At 46.4% G+C, this 17966-nt stretch overlaps 1 protein-coding gene across 3 annotated transcripts in view; it reads right to left on the bottom strand.

Annotated features, from left to right (window-relative positions):
• Window positions 1–8934: 8934 nt before the first annotated feature.
• The window catches only part of LOC116954726 (uncharacterized), a 32713-nt gene continuing 23681 nt past the window's right edge, over window positions 8935–17966 (bottom strand). For all 3 annotated transcript variants that reach the window (XM_032975477.2, XM_032975496.2, XM_032975487.2), the window contains one exon: window positions 8935–17643. In XM_032975477.2, the coding sequence (XP_032831368.2) occupies window positions 14385–17643 (3259 nt within the window). In that variant the 3' untranslated portion in view covers window positions 8935–14384. The remainder of the gene's footprint in view (window positions 17644–17966) is intronic.

The following is a 17966-nucleotide window of genomic DNA, read 5'->3' as shown; positions in this document are numbered from 1 at the left end:
GAAGCTTCGTGCGGAGCGACAGACCAGGTAGCTTCCACACAGTGTTACGCAACCGATGAAAAGATATTGCCGCTCGACTCATTCGGAGTGAGACCTCTGCTGTTAAACTGGAGCCGGTCATAAGCACACTGCCCAGGTATGGGAAACTCTCCACTCTCTCCACAACTGCCCCATCACCGATTGGGAGTTGTGGGGGTGGAGTGTCTGATGGTACAAAATACCCAGGCAGGTGCTTAGTTTTGGTGGGGCTGATGGTAAGACCCCATCTATGCTCACACGCACACACACACACGCACACACACACATACATACAAAGATCCCCCGTGTAGCCTTAACAGACGGTAGGGGCAAGTGCTGTAAGCGAGCACCTATGAAGCCGGAACGGTACACGAGGGGATGTGTGGCCAGCACCACGCCCGACCACCTTTGTCTCCCTAGTGGCGATGTTTTTTACACACCACACCGGGTACTCATTTGAGGCTGAGTAGACCTAAGGGCGGCCCAGGACCGGTTCAGATAATCGTCACCGGTGTTGCCGTGAGCGGGAATCGAACCCCGGTCGCCGGGTTCGTAGCGCAGCGTAGCGCTAACCGCTACACCACCGCTCCCCCACACAGAGACACACGCACGTATTCACCCTCACACCCCTCAGTGCACGCACGCAATGTCCTCACACAGAGCGTGGTGTATCTCGCGTGTTACGTCTGCATGGCTTTCTCCACATCACGTCCAAGTTGCACAAGCAGGTCACGTATCCGTCACCACTCGTCACCTACCGCGTTAGTGGATACAGATCTTGCGCTGAGATGTCATGCGGTGCCGTCTTCCCTTATCGAAATGTGTTTAAATTAAACAAATGCAGTGTCCTCATTCCTCCATTTCGCTGGCGCTGCAACACGCGAGCGGCCGATCTTGCAACCCGCAACTGTGTTTAGAACAACATTGAGATGTGGGCGACACCCTCTCGTCATTGGGAGCGCCGATTCCACCGTGGGTGACATCTTATGACAGAAGCAGATGGTTGGTGACAGGTATAGAAAGGTGGTGTTGTATGTGAATGTAAATTATTCACCCATTTGCAAAAACACAGCGTGTAGGGGGCAGGTTAAATCTAGGTTGAAAACTCCATACCTGTCAACCCATCACGGGTTACCCTGTATTCTTGTACGGGGAAAGTGAGTTTTATGGTCCATACGGCGTACAGACGTTTCAATACGAACAAAAAAAGCATACTTCTTTGTGTTTCTCCCCTGTGATGAGACTTTGTAGGATGAACGTTGAGGGCACAGGGTTACCAATAAGGTCTGAACTGGTCTGTAGTCAGGCAGTCACTGGTAAGGGTTTGACAGGTATGAAACTCATTTATGTAGAACTGCGTTGTGTTGTTTGTTGTCCTTCACCTGCATCTCAGATTCCATACATACAGGCTCACCATCTAAATTTGAGCCTCTGTATTTGGCACCAGACTCAAAGCGGTGTGTTCGGACCTGGAGGCTCACCCTGAATATATGTAGGGATGTGAGAGATGGTATGTGGAGGAGGGATGTGAGAGCTGGTATGTGGAGGGGGAGTGTGGGAGCTGGTATGTGGAGGGGGAGTGTGGGAGCTGGTATGTGGAGGAGGGATGTGAGAGCTGGTATGTGGAGGAGGAGTGTGAGAGCTGGTATGTGGAGGGGGAGTGTGGGAGCTGGTATGTGGAGGGGGAGTGTGGCAGCTGGTATGTGGAGGAGGGATGTGGGAGCTGGTATGTGGATGAGGGGTGTGAGAGCTGGTATGTGGAGGAGGTATGTGAGAGCTGGTATGTGGAGGGGGAGTGTGAGAGATGGTATGTGGAGGGGGGAGTGTGGGAGATGGTATGTGGAGGAGGGGTGTGAGAGCTGGTATGTGGAGGAGGGATGTGGGAGCTGGTATGTGGATGAGGGGTGTGAGAGCTGGTATGTGGAGGAGGGATGTGAGAGCTGGTATGTGGAGGAGGGATGTGAGAGCTGGTATGTGGAGGAGGGATGTGAGAGCTGGTATGTGGAGGGGGAGTGTGGGAGATGGTATGTGGAGGAGGAGTGTGAGAGCTGGTATGTGGAGGAGGGATGTGAGAGCTGGTATGTGGAGGAGGAGTGTGAGAGATGGTATGTGGAGGAGGGATGTGAGAGCTGGTATGTGGAGGAGGAGTGTGAGAGATGGTATGTGGAGGAGGAGTGTGAGAGCTGGTATGTGGAGGAGGGATGTGAGAGCTGGTATGTGGAGGAGGGATGTGGGAGCTGGTATGTGGATGAGGGGTGTGAGAGCTGGTATGTGGAGGAGGGATGTGAGAGCTGGTATGTGGAGGAGGGATGTGAGAGCTGGTATGTGGAGGAGGGATGTGAGAGCTGGTATGTGGAGGGGGAGTGTGGGAGATGGTATGTGGAGGAGGAGTGTGAGAGCTGGTATGTGGAGGAGGGATGTGAGAGCTGGTATGTGGAGGAGGAGTGTGAGAGATGGTATGTGGAGGAGGGATGTGAGAGCTGGTATGTGGAGGAGGAGTGTGAGAGATGGTATGTGGAGGGGGAGTGTGGGAGATGGTATGTGGAGGAGGAGTGTGAGAGCTGGTATGTGGAGGAGGGATGTGAGAGCTGGTATGTGGAGGAGGAGTGTGAGAGATGGTATGTGGAGGAGGGATGTGAGAGCTGGTATGTGGAGGAGGAGTGTGAGAGATGGTATGTGGAGGAGGAGTGTGAGAGCTGGTATGTGGAGGAGGGATGTGAGAGCTGGTATGTGGAGGAGGGATGTGAGAACTGGTATGTGGAGGAGGAGTGTGGGAGCTGGTATGTGGAGGAGGGATGTAAGAGCTGGTATGTGGAGGGGGAGTGTGAGAGCTGGTATGTGGAGGAGAGATGTAAGTATGTATGTTGAACTTCTTTCGCACTGTACATAGCCAACCATGCTAATCGCAGGTGTGGGTAAAGGACAACAAAGTAAATACAAAAAGCAGCGCTACAGAAATTCGTTTTCAATTGATAAAAGAGCGGTTATGTGGATGAATTGTGTTAGAGCGGGTATCTGGAGTAAGAGTGTGAGAGCTGGGATGTGGAGGAGGTATTTGAGTGCGGGTAGGTTAAATATGCATTGAGGGAAAAAAGTATTTGATCCCCTGCTGATTTTGTACGTTTGCCCACTGACAAAGAAATGATCAGTCTATAATTTTAATGGTAGGTTTATTTGAACAGTGAGAGACAGAATAACAACAAAAAAATCCAGAAAACGCATGTCAAAAATGTTATAAATTGATTTGCATTTTAATGAGGGAAATAAGTATTTGACCCCTCTGCAAAACATGACTTAGCACTTGGTGGCAAAACCCTTGTTGGCAATCACAGAGGTCAGACGTTTCTTGTAGTTGGCCACCAGGTTTGCACACATCTCAGAGGGATTTTGTCCCACTCCTCTTTGCAGATCTTCTCCAAGTCATTAAGGTTTCGAGGCTGACGTTTGGCAACTCGAACCTTCAGCTCCCTCCACAGATTTTCTATGGGATTAAGGTCTGGAGACTGGCTAGGCCACTCCAGGACCTTAATGTGCTTTTTCTTGAGCCACTCCTTTGTTGCCTTGGCCGTGTGTTTTTGGTCATTGTCATGCTGGAATACCCATCCACGACCCATTTTCAATGCCCTGGCTGAGGGAAGGAGGTTCTCACCTAAGATTTGACGGTACATGGCCCCGTCCATCGTCCCTTTGATGGGGTGAAGTTGTCCTGTTCCCATAGCAGAAAAACACCCCCAAAGCGTGTTTCCACCTCCATGTTTGACGGTGGGGATGGTGTTCTTGGGGTCATAGGCAGCATTCCTCCTCCTCCAAACACGGCGAGTTGAGTTGATGCCAAAGAGCTCCATTTTGGTATCATCTGACCACAACACTTTCACCCAATTGTCCTCTGAATCATTCAGATGTTCATTGGCAAACTTCAGACGGGCATGTATATGTGCTTTCTTGAGCAGGGGGACCTTGCGGGCGCTGCAGGATTTCAGTCCTTCATGACGTAGTGTGTTACCAATTGTTTTCTTGGTGACTATGGTCCCAAGTGCCTTGAGATCATTGACAAGATCCTCCCGTGTAGTTCTGGGCTGATTCCTCACCGTTCTCATGATCATTGCAACTCCACGAGGTGAGATCTTGCATGGAGCCCCAGGCTGAGGGAGATTGACAGTTCTTTTGTATTCCTTCCATTTGCGAATAATCGCACCAACTGTTGTCACCTTCTCCCCAAGCTGCTTGGCAATGATCTTGTAGCCCATTCCAGCCTTGTGTAGGTCTACAATCTTGTCCCTGACATCCTTGGAGAGCTTTGGTCTTTGCCATAGTGGAGAGTTTGGAATCTGATTGATTGATTGCCTCCGTGGAGAGGTGTCTTTTATACAGGTAACAAGTTGAGATTATGAGCACTCCCTTTAAGTGTGCTTCTAATCTCAGCTCGTTACCTGTATAAAAGACACCTGGGAGCCAGAAATCTTTCTGATTGAGAGGGGGTCAAATACTTATTTCTCTCATTAAAATGCAAATCAATTTATAACATTTTTGACATGCGTTTTTCTGGATTTTTGTTGTTGTTATTCTGTCTCTCACTGTTCAAATAAACCTACCATTAAAATTATAGACTGATCATTTCTTTTAATAAATTATTAAAGCTTTCGTGACTGCATAAAATTACTCATTGTTTTTTTTCGGTAAAGTCACGTATGTAGAAATACAATAAAATTATATTAAAACAAAACAATCACGACGTTTCGATCACAACACAAGCGATCTTCATCAGGTGTCAAGAACAAATCATGGAGGTAAATACAACAAAAAGGATGAGAGACGAGAATTTAACAAACCTAAAAAACATTATTTGAGGCACATCCAGTCAGGCCAACAACACAGTTAGACACTTCCTGGCGGACCACGAATTTCAGAAGAGTGTTAAATTTCGTGTTCAACTTCTGGATTGCACAAACCAGCATAGACAGAGTGAAAATACGAGGTACACGGTCAGTAGGAAAGACGGACAGAGAGGCAAGGAGAGAGAGAGAGAGGGATGAACAGAAGCTTAAATAGGAAATAAGGTTGGGGGAGGGGCCAGAGAGAGAGAGCGGCAGCTCAAAAAAACATCTTGCGGCAGCTCAAAAAAAGGCACATCTTGCACATATACAGAAGCAGTCACGAAAGCTTTAATACTTTATTAACACACTTCTACGGGGAAGTTACCGTTGCATTTCTGTCCTAAATGTGCACCCCAAACCTGTTCCCACCCCCCCCCCCCGCTTCTGTGTATGTGCAAGGTGTGCCTTTTTGAGCTGCCGCTCTCACTCTGCCCCCCCCCCCCCAATCTTGTTTCCTATTTAAGCTTCTGTTCATCCCTCTCTCTCCTTGCCTGTCTGTCCGTCTTTCCTACTGACCGTGTACCTCGTATTTTCACTCTGTCTATTCTGGTTTGTGCAATCCAGAAGTTGAACACGAAATTTAACACTCTTCTGAAATTCGTGGTCCGCCAGGAAGTGTCTAACTGTGTTGTTGGCCTGACTGGTTGTGCTTCACATAATGTTTTTTAGGTTTGTTAATTTCTCGTCTCTCATCCTTTTTGTTGTATTTACCTCCATGATTTGTTCTTGACACCTGATGAAGATCGCTTGTGTTGTGATCGAAACGTCGTGATTGTTTTGTTTTAATATAATTTTATTGTATTTCTACATACGTGACTTTACCGAAAAAAACAATGAGTGATCATTTCTTTGTCAGTGGGCAAACGTGCAAAATCAGCAGGGGATCAAATACTTTTTTCCCTCACTGTAAGTTGAAAACACATTCCTTTAGAACTGCTTTTTGTGTTTTTTGTATCCTTCCCCCGCACCTCCGATTTCCACGGTTGGCTACGTACGGTGGGAAAGAAGTTCAACATACGATTATTCGGTGGCTTCGGGGGGGGAGGAAGCGCCGGATTTTTGTTTGCAGACGTTACATTCCTGATTTGGATATGAGAAATAATAATGGTTTATTATCAGAAAAACATGATTTTCCTAATTTACATGTTAATATAATTTGCTGTAAAATATTGCTTTATTATTATTATTATTATTCATGATACTGTATAAGTATGTATTGTTTTGTCTAGGCAGTATTATCAGGGACTGGAGGAAATTTAGGAGGCGCAACAGATTTTTGGACAGATGTTTGATGTTAGATATTATGTTTGTGAAATAATATGCATGTCAAATGTTCTTAGGTATGACAAGCGGCTGTAATCGTAATTCAGATTTGGGGTGGATTCCGCGCTGAGGGACTGAGCTGAGTTGTTGTGTGACATGGAGGGTGATGGGGAAGCTGTGTCTGGTCATTATTGCAGGCGCGCGAATTCCTCCTCCTCCTCCTCGGAAGAACACTTTGAAATAAAGCGTTGTCGTTTCACAAAGCTCTGCTCCTCGCCTGCCGTGACGTGGCCCACTTCTCTGGAGGACATAAACACGACGCAGTGAGTCTACTCGTCGTCTCCGAACTTTATTCTTTTTAAATTGTTTACGATTAACGGGAGGAGAGGGACACGGCGAGCGGACTGCGTGTACCATCAGTGCTCTTGCCTGGAGCTCTCCAGTCGCACTGGATAGGCATCGCTGGGGAAGCAGACAGCTCTCGTCCAGACGCACTTCGTGCTGATGATGATGACGATGGTTAAAACTCACTTGTCATAAAGGTTGCCGCGTAACAGTCAGTAGCTTCGTACAACTAGACTGCTGCTAGGGGCAATACGCAAGCACAGTAGTTATCATTAATCACGTTTGGTATTCGCGCCATTCTGATCGTGCAAGGCTTCTGCGAAGGAAGGCGCTGTGAGTCACAGGGGACGACGATTGCCACGCGTGATCCCAAGTGTGTGTAAGTTTGCGTGTGGAACGTTTGCGAATTCGGCTCAATTTGGACGACGAAGCAGGCACACAATGTCCTGCTAGCTTGGCGTGACCTCAGCGGGTCTTCATCGTCCACTGTGAAGCAGACGAGGCGTTATCCTTTATTTTACACCCGCAGCGTTAACGAGGGCGGCCTGCCGGATTCAAACCACTGGGCCACGCCACTGTAGCGTTGACGTTAGGCGCACTTTCAAGGGCAGCCCCTTGTACAATTGGCTTGTATTTTTTAGGTCACTTGCTGAAGCTGTGCTTAACAACTTTTGTAATACAAACGTAACATACATACACTGCTGGATTATTTTTTCCGCCTGAGGACGACCGCTTGTGTTGTAATCGAAACGTCGTGATATATATTTTTTCTACCTACGCGACTTTACCGAAAGAACCAAAGAGTATACATACACTATCTCAGTATTGGAGATTTTATTTGTCCCATCAGGCAGTGTTCATCACCATGAGTGGTGCGCCACCTGGCGGATGAGGCTCAATATTACCACACACAATGTAAATACAGCACCACGGCCTCGTGGAGAAAGCGAAGACTCGATGCGATGTTGGAAATCATCACCGGCTGGGCATGCGGGCTACATGACCCAGCCAATGCAACCCTGCCTACTGGAGGAGCTCACCGATGAGACCATGTCCAGATCTTTCAAGAATTTGTGAGCTCCTAACGCAATCCAGCCTGGTTAAACACAGGGGAAGATCGTAAGCAGGCCAGCCTGAGTGTGTATAACTGGCGAAGATGTTCCATTAGGGGGGGGGGGGCACTTTTCGCGGGCATAGAGAAGGGAGGGAATGATTGTAGCCGAGAAGACCTGAAACTTCGTGTGGAGCTTCAGACCAGGTGGCTTCCACACAGCGTTACGCAGCCGACGAAAAGATAATGCCGCTCGACTGATTCGGAGTGAGACCTCTGCTGTTAAACTGGAGCCGGTCATAAGCACACTGCCCAGGTATGGGAAACTCTCCACTCTCTCCACAACTGCTCATCACCAATGGGGAGCAGAGGGCGGTGAAGTGTTTGATGACACAAAATACCCAGGCAGGTGCTTAGTTTTGGTGGGGTTGATGGTAAGGCCCCTCTTCTGAGTAGCACGTTCCAGGTCATGCAGCGGTGCCTCCAAATCCTTCTCTGAGTGAGCAGCAATTTAGATTTAGATTTTATTTTATTCTTACAAAAAAACACAAGTGAAAAACTAAGAGTGCAAATAAGAAAGAACAAGGTAAAAAGGTGTGCAGGTGACATTAGAAACCCAAGAGGGCTTATATGAAAATGACACCAAAATACGGAACAATGTATATACAAAACAGATTGTTCAATCAATAAAACAAAGCATACATAACATGGTTGATGCAGGGGAGCAGTGACACTTTGAATGTTGGAGCTGTCCTCTTAGCGAATGGATCCCAGTGGTTACACGTCATGTTACAGATGCACAGTGACCCAGAATTTGTCAGTGCTGCCATAGGCAATGTTGTGCCGATAAATCCGACTTACCAACTTCACGTGTTTAGCTTGGTTATTTGTCAAAGTATTGCAATCTCAGCTCGTTACGATAACGAAATAAAAGTATTTACTTTCAAATCTTACCGTTAAATTTCCATGAATTTTAGAGTCCCAATCATATATAATGTACTACGAATTTATAATTATATATCGTATATACAAGTATACTGCCAGATAACTCCTCTTAGCCACGCCGAAAAATGGGGCATGAACTTTGCGTATCAGAGTCGCAGGCAAATACACGTTTTTTTGCGACTCCACATATCCATTAGGAAAATGTGGATGAAGAATGAAATTGCCACTCAGCTGCACTTGTCCACAAATAAATACATCTCAACGAGGAGTAGAGTACCGACATACGTTCTGGCAGACAATGTCAGGAAAAGAAAACACAATTAGGGTAAATGTTCTGCCAGAACTCCTGGTATTCGTGAGCAAAATCGGGAAATTATTCATTGAGACCACTCCATTTTGATGGAAAACTCGAATGAATCTCAACAGGCTTCACACGCGTTTTGAATGTGGGAGAGCGTGTCTTTATTTATCAACATTCCAGTAAAGTCCATACATTTCTGTGTAAAATATCCACGATCAATAGTGCAACATATATTATAAATCTGGCAAAAAATGAAAACAATTTGAACACTTTCCATGCCCGTGCACATGATTTATATCAGCCATGTCTTGAGTCCAGAATGGTGGCATCCACACGCCTCCAGGGGCATCTCGAGACAATGACACCATAGAACTCGTTCAAGAGTCCTCAACACGAGACAGGCCTCACTCACGCTCTGTGCAGAATATTCAGCCGCACGTCATGTACATGATATGTTGCGTATATACGATATTTATCCATCGTGATTGGGCCAGCTGATTCAAGTGCAAAAAGAAACGTATACATTCAAATGTTCGTGCAATATTTAGTCTTCGTCTTCAAACACGTGCCAACTAGGTCTAACCGTGGTCGCATGCCCGGTTTGGGAGCGAAGGTCCCAGCAATGCTGGCTCGGTGGCTCTGAAATGACCATTATGAACGCCTGGACAACCCCTACCGTATCGACTGCCTTGTTATGTGAGAAATCCGTATTCCTCTATCCCATTGATCACAATCTCACTCTAAACTGCACAACCTGCAATGCCATCATATACAATATATCTTTATAATAATGTGTTTTTTTAACAAAGAAAATGTAACAACTGTGTTTTTATATAAATAATATTGGTTCGAAGGCACTTAATTTGGACTCATCAGCTGTAACAAAGCCACTGTATATACAATCTGTATAAGTTGAATGTTTGTACACTGTATCTAATTACAACCGAGTGTATATACTAATGTATAATCATTTGTCAATAATCCAATGCTGAATGAAGATATTTCCAAGCCAAGACGGCCATGGGAGTTATTTGACCATACTTCACCACCTTTGACAAATTCGGATTGGTGAAGGCTGGGGCGAGGGGAGGGAGCAGTTCAAATACAAGTCACTTGCTACTGATGTTAGCCGCGGCCAGGAATTCAACTCTGTGTTACTTTTCCCCGTTATAAACAATTGGGAATATATTCATCCCACATGGTGTTGGGAGGCCTTCAACCAGCAGTGGACTAGAATTAACAATCGTCATTATTGTATTATATAATATTCTAATAATAATAACAATTGTAATGTGCCACGCAGTATTTGCTCACTCTCGAGAAAAAGAACGACACAGGTGCGAGGAACTAGAGGCAAGCGGGAAGTCAGCAGCAGCACCAGCCAGGCGCTGAGCCAATGCCAACAATTGCCCAAGTTCGGCGTTCCTCTATATGACAACATGTTTTCAGCCAGTAAATGAGCATTTATACATATGGGAGGAAACTGGAGCACCCTGAGATAACCCACGTGGTGTGAGGAAGCAACACTCCATCCTGCAGAGATGTGACATATGGAGATTAGCGCACACGTGCTGTCCTACATTCTCCTGGAAAGCCAGGGTATGGCACCTCGATGCCAACGGAAAGGAAGTTTCACAACATTTGTGCGGTGACCCCCCCCCCCCAACCCTCGCCTTCACCACCGTGCTGGATTTAAGACGTGCCCCACTAAATGCCCAGAAAGCTATTGTTTCAGAAAATGGCCATTTTTCAGAGCGAAGAGGGCAGCCAAATTGTTAATTATAGTTGGAGACAGTATAATATTCGGACACGTTGAGAAATTATGTCTGCAGTTACGTCGCACTCTTGTTTTGATGCGTTCACATTCTTTATTCCACCCTTAAAAGCAGACGAATTCCCATTAAGATAGAATGTCTAGTGTGCAAAATGAGACGTGGGTTGTATACGAATGGGAATGTAAAATAAGAAAACTGGTACAGAATGCAACGAAGAAGGGCTAAATGGCCCAAACTACCAACATTGTGGCTGCAATTTAACTTCTCAGCCGGATTATGTATTTATTTGGGTGAGAGAGGAAAGGATATTTCCGCTGCAGGGTGTGGAAGCTGCAAATCAGCCAAGTAAATTTTAAGATATTTTCACCTCCCCGGATGTTTGCAGGCTTTGCATGCGCTATGCAAGCAAGTATGGAGAGAAGGGGAAATACCCCCCCCCCCCGCCACAGATTCTGTAGGATCTAGTTGAAAGGTCAAAGTCAGTAGTAAAGTTTGTATAGGGGATTTAATGGTTCCCAACCACAAACAACGTCGTGATGGATGCCATTCAAGACAGTGGCACAGGAATGCTTGTGCAAGGAGAAATAACAACCTGGGATTCGCGGACAACATAGATTGGATGGAAGAAAGCTGCATAGTACTGCAGGAAAGTGTTCATATGCTGAATAAGTCAGCAAAGGGTGCAGGACTGAGGATAAACGTAGAAAAGGCAAAGACGATGGTGTTCGGGAGGACATTGAGGAAGAAGTAATACTATAAAGCACCACGATTGTGAATGTAAAGGAATAAATTTTGATTTAAAGCTTTCGTGACTGCAGGGATTCATATTCTTTGTTCTTTCGGTAAAGTCACGTAGAAGGGAAACAATAAAATTATAAAAAATATAAAACAATAAAATTTCGACTGCAACACAAGCAATCATCTACGTGACTTTACCGAAAGAACCAAGAATATGTAAAGGAATAGTTACACTTGGGATGTCTATTGCCATGGGGCATCGACTGCACGTAAGACGTAAGAGTGAGGATTGCAAAGGCAAAAGGAGTAATGGTGGGATTAATTAACATCTCGAGAAGCAAGCAAATCTGCTACAAGACCAAACTGAACATCCTAAAATCATGCGTGCTCAGTACAGTACTTGGTATGCCTGCGATACTTAATGAAAAAAAACTGAGATAAGATAATGGCATTGGAAATGTATTGCCAAAATATACTGCATATATACTGCACCCAAACAGTGACCAATGTATAATAAAAAGATCGCACATAGAAGAAGACTTGATGCATGCAGTGATGAGGGGGAAACTGGCACTAGTTGGACACATCTGGAGGATGGACAACAGCAAAATTAAAAGTGTGTTTGTTTGGAAAAATGGAGTGAAGCCGAAAGTGAGGAAGACCCAACAGAGAACAGGTTGACGATGACACGAGAGATTGGTGCCAGAAAGATGTGTGTACACCCATGGAGCGTGATGATGACGATGATGATGATGTGATCATTGTGGGCCTGCAACCTAAACTATGGCCCATAGAGCAAAACAACTTTACTCCTGCGCTCCTTCAATGGAGGAGGAATCGCAAAACCACACGAAATCTCTCCTGAAGCCCTCTCACCTTGGCTGGTAGGCATTGGCATTTAGCGCCCGAACAAATAGCCATCACACCAAAAAACTAAATAATACTTGATTGAGCGTTTGCAGTTCAAGGTGAGAATACGTGAGCAGCTGCTGTTAGTTGCCCTTGCACGTCTGCTGTTCAGGCAGCACACCCCGAAGCCAGGGTCTCTGTGTCAGTCGAGACCAGGGTTCTGTGTCAAACGAGGCCACGTGGTTGACAACAGCTGTTATGACGTTCTCCAGCCACAAAAAGCAATGCCGAATCAACGCATGTGTTTTGCGTGACGTTAACCAATCACGAATCGGCGCATCATTTCCAACTCTCATTTATTGCTCAAACAGGAGTGCATTACGTTGTTATGTACTGCGCGGATTTGTTATTGTATTTGCATTGATAATGCCGGCCTTGTTGTGTGGTACGGTAACAATCAGATTGTGTAGTTTGAATCTGGAGAATCGAGACGTTACGTCATCGAGGCGTTACGTCATCAAGCGCTGTGTGTCCGTGCACATGTTGAAACGAGTGTGTGTGTGTGTGCAACGTTGCGTGGGTGTCTTGTGTGTGCGTGTATGCAATATGGAAGTGGGAATTTAACTGGGCGTATGTGGAAGTACCAGTGCGCGTGCAGATGCGAGCACATTAAAGTGTGTCATGCGTGCACAGAGCGTATGTGACTGCACGTGGGTGCGTCTGTGGTTTTCAACAGCGTTATTTACTACGATGAAATCTAAATTGGTGTTAAACATTTATTAAAATTTTTGTCTTTGTGTTATTCTGCCAAATGCAACACCAGTTTAGATTCTACAGTAGGAAATAATGCTTTGACTCAAAATTAACTGCTCTACTATTCACTCCACTAAGTTTATGAAACATGTAACTATTGTTTACAGAGTGTGGCCAGGCGGTGGTGGCTATGTACGCGAGCTGTAATCCAGCGTTGTCGAGGCAGCAGCGAGGGTTGGGTTGCAAGGATGTTGTGAATCATCCCCTTTCCGTAGGCGTCAAAGTGCCATAACCCTGGCTTGCCAGGAGAGGGCTGTTCAGCCAACGTGGGCACAGCACCTTACACTATCTGAATGGGAAAAGAGTTTTGTCCCAAGGCACGCTTGAGTTCTCACCGGGACCTCTGGATTCACCTCCAACATGGATAAACACTGACCGCTAACTGGCTGAACACATCTCAAACGATGCGCCTCCGGGTTTGAGAATAGCGCAGCATTCTGTGAGATGAAATTTGCATAAACGAATGCCGCTGTTATGTATAACAACGCAATGATATAACAACTCAATGTTAAAGCCAGGATTTCGGAAAAGGCACTTTTTTGACCGCAATGAAAATTAACGAGTGGAAAATGAGCATATTTATAAACAAAAAAAACAAAATTAGCAAAAAAAATTCTCAATCAAAAACAATTTTTGTTCAGTACCGCAAGTATTGCAAACGACATAGTTTGGTTCATGAAATATTATAACGGACCGCCCTCTATACAAACAAACACATGGGAATAACAATCCCCGATTATCCAGCACAAATCTTCACCACTATAGACAAAGTGCTGTTAGCAAGTGCTTACGATTTAAGCCAACGTGGTACACGTGCCGTGTACAAGCACTTCGTGTGCATTGCAACTGCGTGTACTGTGCATGTACATAATACATACATGCAGAAATAGCGCTTTGTATAATGTGCATTGTCACGCGACTGCCTCATGTACGAATCGTGACAGCTGCACGTTGATGGCTTCCCTTCTGGTCGCGAGACGATATTGCGAACCGCTGGACGTTGCTTGCGCTTGTGTTATATCTTGAACCCATCATTATGGATGTCACAAATTCACCTCAATGCAATTCGATGAAATGTCACAATTACGGTCGCAATTGGGTTTGATTATTAACAAAACATTTTTTTTACGGTTAATGTAGCGACCCCCGTTGCATATACTGTAACATGTATGTGTCAAAATCGTTGATTCCTACACGGGCGATCAACGTTCTATATGAGCTTAAGTACCACTGTTCACGAATCGATAAAATGTTCAGCGCTACTAATAATCCGACGAGTCACTCCATGCCTGAGAAACGTCACCTGCATGCAGAGGAAATCACCCTCGCCCTGTGACCAAAGACTGAATCCCACAGCAGGCTCACGTGGTTTCCCATTATCCACACTTTCATGAACGATACAGGAAGCAAACTTATCCGCTGCCCAGTTGGCTGGTGAACTGTGGCTTCAAGCGGACCACTGGGAAAGCTTTACTGAGCCGAACCTCGACCCAGGTGCGAACCACCTCTGTGTCTGCTGGCTGCAGGGCTACACCGTCCATCCCCATAGGCTCGCCGGATTCACAAGACGCCTTCTCACCGGGCCCTCTATTCTCCGGGCTTAATTGCCCATTACCATTCAGCCCAGGAGTTCTGGGTTCCCCTGTGCAGTTGTTTTCTGAATCGGAGTCCATCGCCGAGCCTTTTCTTCTCCGCTCCATTCCTCGTGTACCCTCTTCCTGCAGAGCGGAATGCTTCAGAACACAAGGTGGATCTGTGTCCACGTTGGACTCTGTGCGGTTGCTAATGAGATCCAGCGCTTGGCTATATTTGTGATAAAAAGATCCTTGCTGGATGGTTTTAGCAGGGGATCTTGGACTCGCTTTGATCCCGTATCTGGGCAGTGGCCTTTGTCCAGGGGATGCCATGTCTTCTGCTATCTTTAAATCAATGGGAATGTCCAGTAAGATGTTTGTGGTTGTGGTTAAAAGTGCTTCATCTGATTCGGAGAGTTCCAGATCTACTGCGGGATATCCAAAGTTCAATATTCTGGCCTCCTCAATGTGTGAAGTGTCCGTATTTGCTAGATTGACCTCAACCTCATCTGCTGCTGTTGGTAATTGTTCCGCACACTGCTCATCTGCTGGCTTAAAGTGGTGTGCATTACGTTGTCGTGGGGACACTTTGGAGATGGGCATGGTCTCCGTTGACATGCACACATTTAGAACACTTTCACCATTGACTGAGGTGTCTACAGTATCGTCACTTGATGTGGACAAGTCCATGTCTGTGACAAAAGATGCGTGTTGAGGTGCGTCAGTAGGCATGTCAGAAGGTAATTCAGCAGATGTGTCTAGAGGTTTTCCAGCAGACGTGCCAGAAGGTGATTCAGCAGATGTGTCTGAAGGTTTTTGAGCAGATGTGTCTGTAGGAGCTTCAGCAGATGTGTCTGTAGGAGCTTCAGCAGATGTGTCTCTAGGAGCTTCAGCAGATGTGTCTGAAGGTGCTTCAGGAGATCTGACTGTGTCTTTAGGTGCTTCAGCAGATGTGTCTGTAGGTGTTTCAGTAGATGTGTGTGTAGGAGCTTCAGCAGATGTGTCTGTAGGAGCTTCAGCAGATGTGTCTGTAGATGCTTCAGCAGATGTGTCTGTAGGTGTTTCAGTAGATGTGTCGGTAGGTGCTTCAGCAGACGTGTCTGTAGGAGCTTCAGCAGATGTGTCTGTAGCAGCTTCAGCAGATGTGTCTGTAGAAGCTTCAGCAGATGTGTCTGTAGGTGCTTCAGCAGATGTGTCTGTAGGTGCTTCAGCAGATGTGTCTGTAGGTGCTTCAGCAGATGTGTCTGTAGATGCTTCAGCAGATGTGTCTGTAGGAGCTTCAGCAGATGTGTCTGTAGATGCTTCAGCAGAAGTGTCTGAAGGTGCTGCAGGAGATCTGACTGTGTCTGTAAGTGCTTCGGCAGATGTGTCTGTAGGATCTTCAGCAGATGTGTCTGTAGGAGCTTCAGCAGATGTGTCTGTAGATGCTTCAGCAGAAGTGTCTGAAAGTGCTGCAGGAGATCTGACAGTGTCTGTAAGTGCTTCAGTAGATGTGTCTGTAGGAGCTTCAGCAAACGTGTCTGTAGATGCTTCAGAAGAAATGTCTGAAGGCGCTTCAGGAGATGTTTCTCTAGGTGCCTCAGCATTTTTGTCTGTATACGCACCTGTAGATGTGTTGTTACTTAACTCAGTAGATACAGTTTTGAGTGTGGACGCATCAAAAGGTAATGTGTTTATAATCACTTCAGAATAAGGTGACGGGTGTATGTCTGACTCACAACATGCCACTATCTCAATAGCTGTTTCAGCAGATGACATATCTGAATTTGCTTCATGAGGTGGTGACATACTTCTGCTTTCTTCTTGAGATGGCAATGTGTCTACTGACATATCTGTGTTTGTTTCAGGAGAACCACATGTGTCTATAGTTTCTTTAGCTGACGCAGTAGCTGCAGATGCATCTCTAGATGACTCACGAGATCTGGAAGCGTTTGATAACTCTTCTGACGCAGACGAGTCTACGTTTACTATCCCAGTCTCAGGTACACCACAACGTGCTTCAGCGGAGATGCACGTTGTTGTTTCAGGTGTTGCCAACGCACCTGCAGTTGTTTTAGGAGCCTGCGCCAGGTCTACGTCGTTTCGCGCCGTTAGAGATTCAAGTACACCACCATCTGTCTCCAAGTCACAGCTTTCATCCCCGCTGCCATTCGTCGGTTCCTCATCACACGCCTCGGTCCCGCTTGCGCTTACGCATCCCAGGGTGGCTGCTGGACTGCCGAGAGGTGTGGTGGAGCCTCCCTCTCGACCTCCTTGCGTGGCGGCGTCACCTTCCTCATCTGCGGTGGCGGTGCCACGAGATGTGGAGACGAGAGGCTCTTGTGATGAAAGTGCCAAGATTGCCGGCGCGGTCGTGTCAGTGGAGGCACAATCTGAACCGAGGTTTTGGACCGTGGCCACGCACGTTACTTCACTGCTGCCCTTCTCAGCAGAGTCTGCTGACGTCGATGCACGCTTCACATGATCACCTGTCCCTATCTGAGCTGAGACCAACTCACAATCGTCATCATCATTATCGTCATTATCATCACAAGCAGATGGATTGCTGGAAATAATGTTGCACCCATTTGGTTGATCAAACTCTGTTTTCTTACCATCTGCATACACCCGTGGTTTTGAATCATTACTATTGGTTGTCCCTTTTTTTGCAGCCTCTCCCACAATTTCCACATTGGCCACGGCTGTTTCTGTGGCGGTGCTGGCCAATAAGCTCGTGCCAGTCGCTGGTCTCTGCTCCCCGTTTACTACAGAGTTGTCCATGCAGGGCTCATCTTTGGGAACCTCCAAGACCAGTGGTTCAGAGTCCCCCAAATTGAGGTCCTGCTCGGTAGGTTGAGTTGAAGTAATCAATGTTTTCATGCTCACGTCTTCACAGCAGGGGGCATCAGTTATGGCCTCGAGGGGAGGCTCTGACGGAGCTGCCTGTGTCTCGTTGGACTTCTCAGATGTCTGACCTGGACCAGTGTGTCGGAGTGAAGAATGCAGGTTGGTGGACTCATCTTTGGGTCCATCCTTGACATTCCGTAGAGTAAAATTTGGCTCTTTGACCTCTTCCAATTCTGCATCTACTTCTTTCAGGCTCTCAGTGACCGTGGACCTGTTGAACGAGAGAAACTGTCAGTGAGGAATGGATTCTCCTCTTCTTACCGCATAGGCATGCCCAGGGAGATCCATTTGCTCTTTTGTAAAGGAGAACTGGGAGACGGCAGCTGTACAATACAGTACCAGGCATGTGAATGCGAGAGCGCCTCAAGACACTGTGCGACTCGGAATTGCGTGCCAAACTAGAGAGCATATTTACTGCAGAGAGGGAATTAAGATGTCATTTACGGTAGAGGCATGCACGGTGACACTTCATGAAGATCATCATTGGGCAGAACGGAAAGTAGAAGTTTGTTTTTCGGTGAGATCGCGTAAATA

Source organism: Petromyzon marinus, chromosome 3, assembly GCF_048934315.1.
Source record: "Petromyzon marinus isolate PM22_M1 ecotype Great Lakes invasive population chromosome 3, UKy_Petmar_22M1.pri1.0, whole genome shotgun sequence".
Taxonomy (NCBI): domain Eukaryota; kingdom Metazoa; phylum Chordata; class Hyperoartia; order Petromyzontiformes; family Petromyzontidae; genus Petromyzon; species Petromyzon marinus.
The sequence above is the reverse complement of the archived record's forward strand: the minus strand, read 5'-3'. Positions and strand labels throughout refer to the sequence as shown.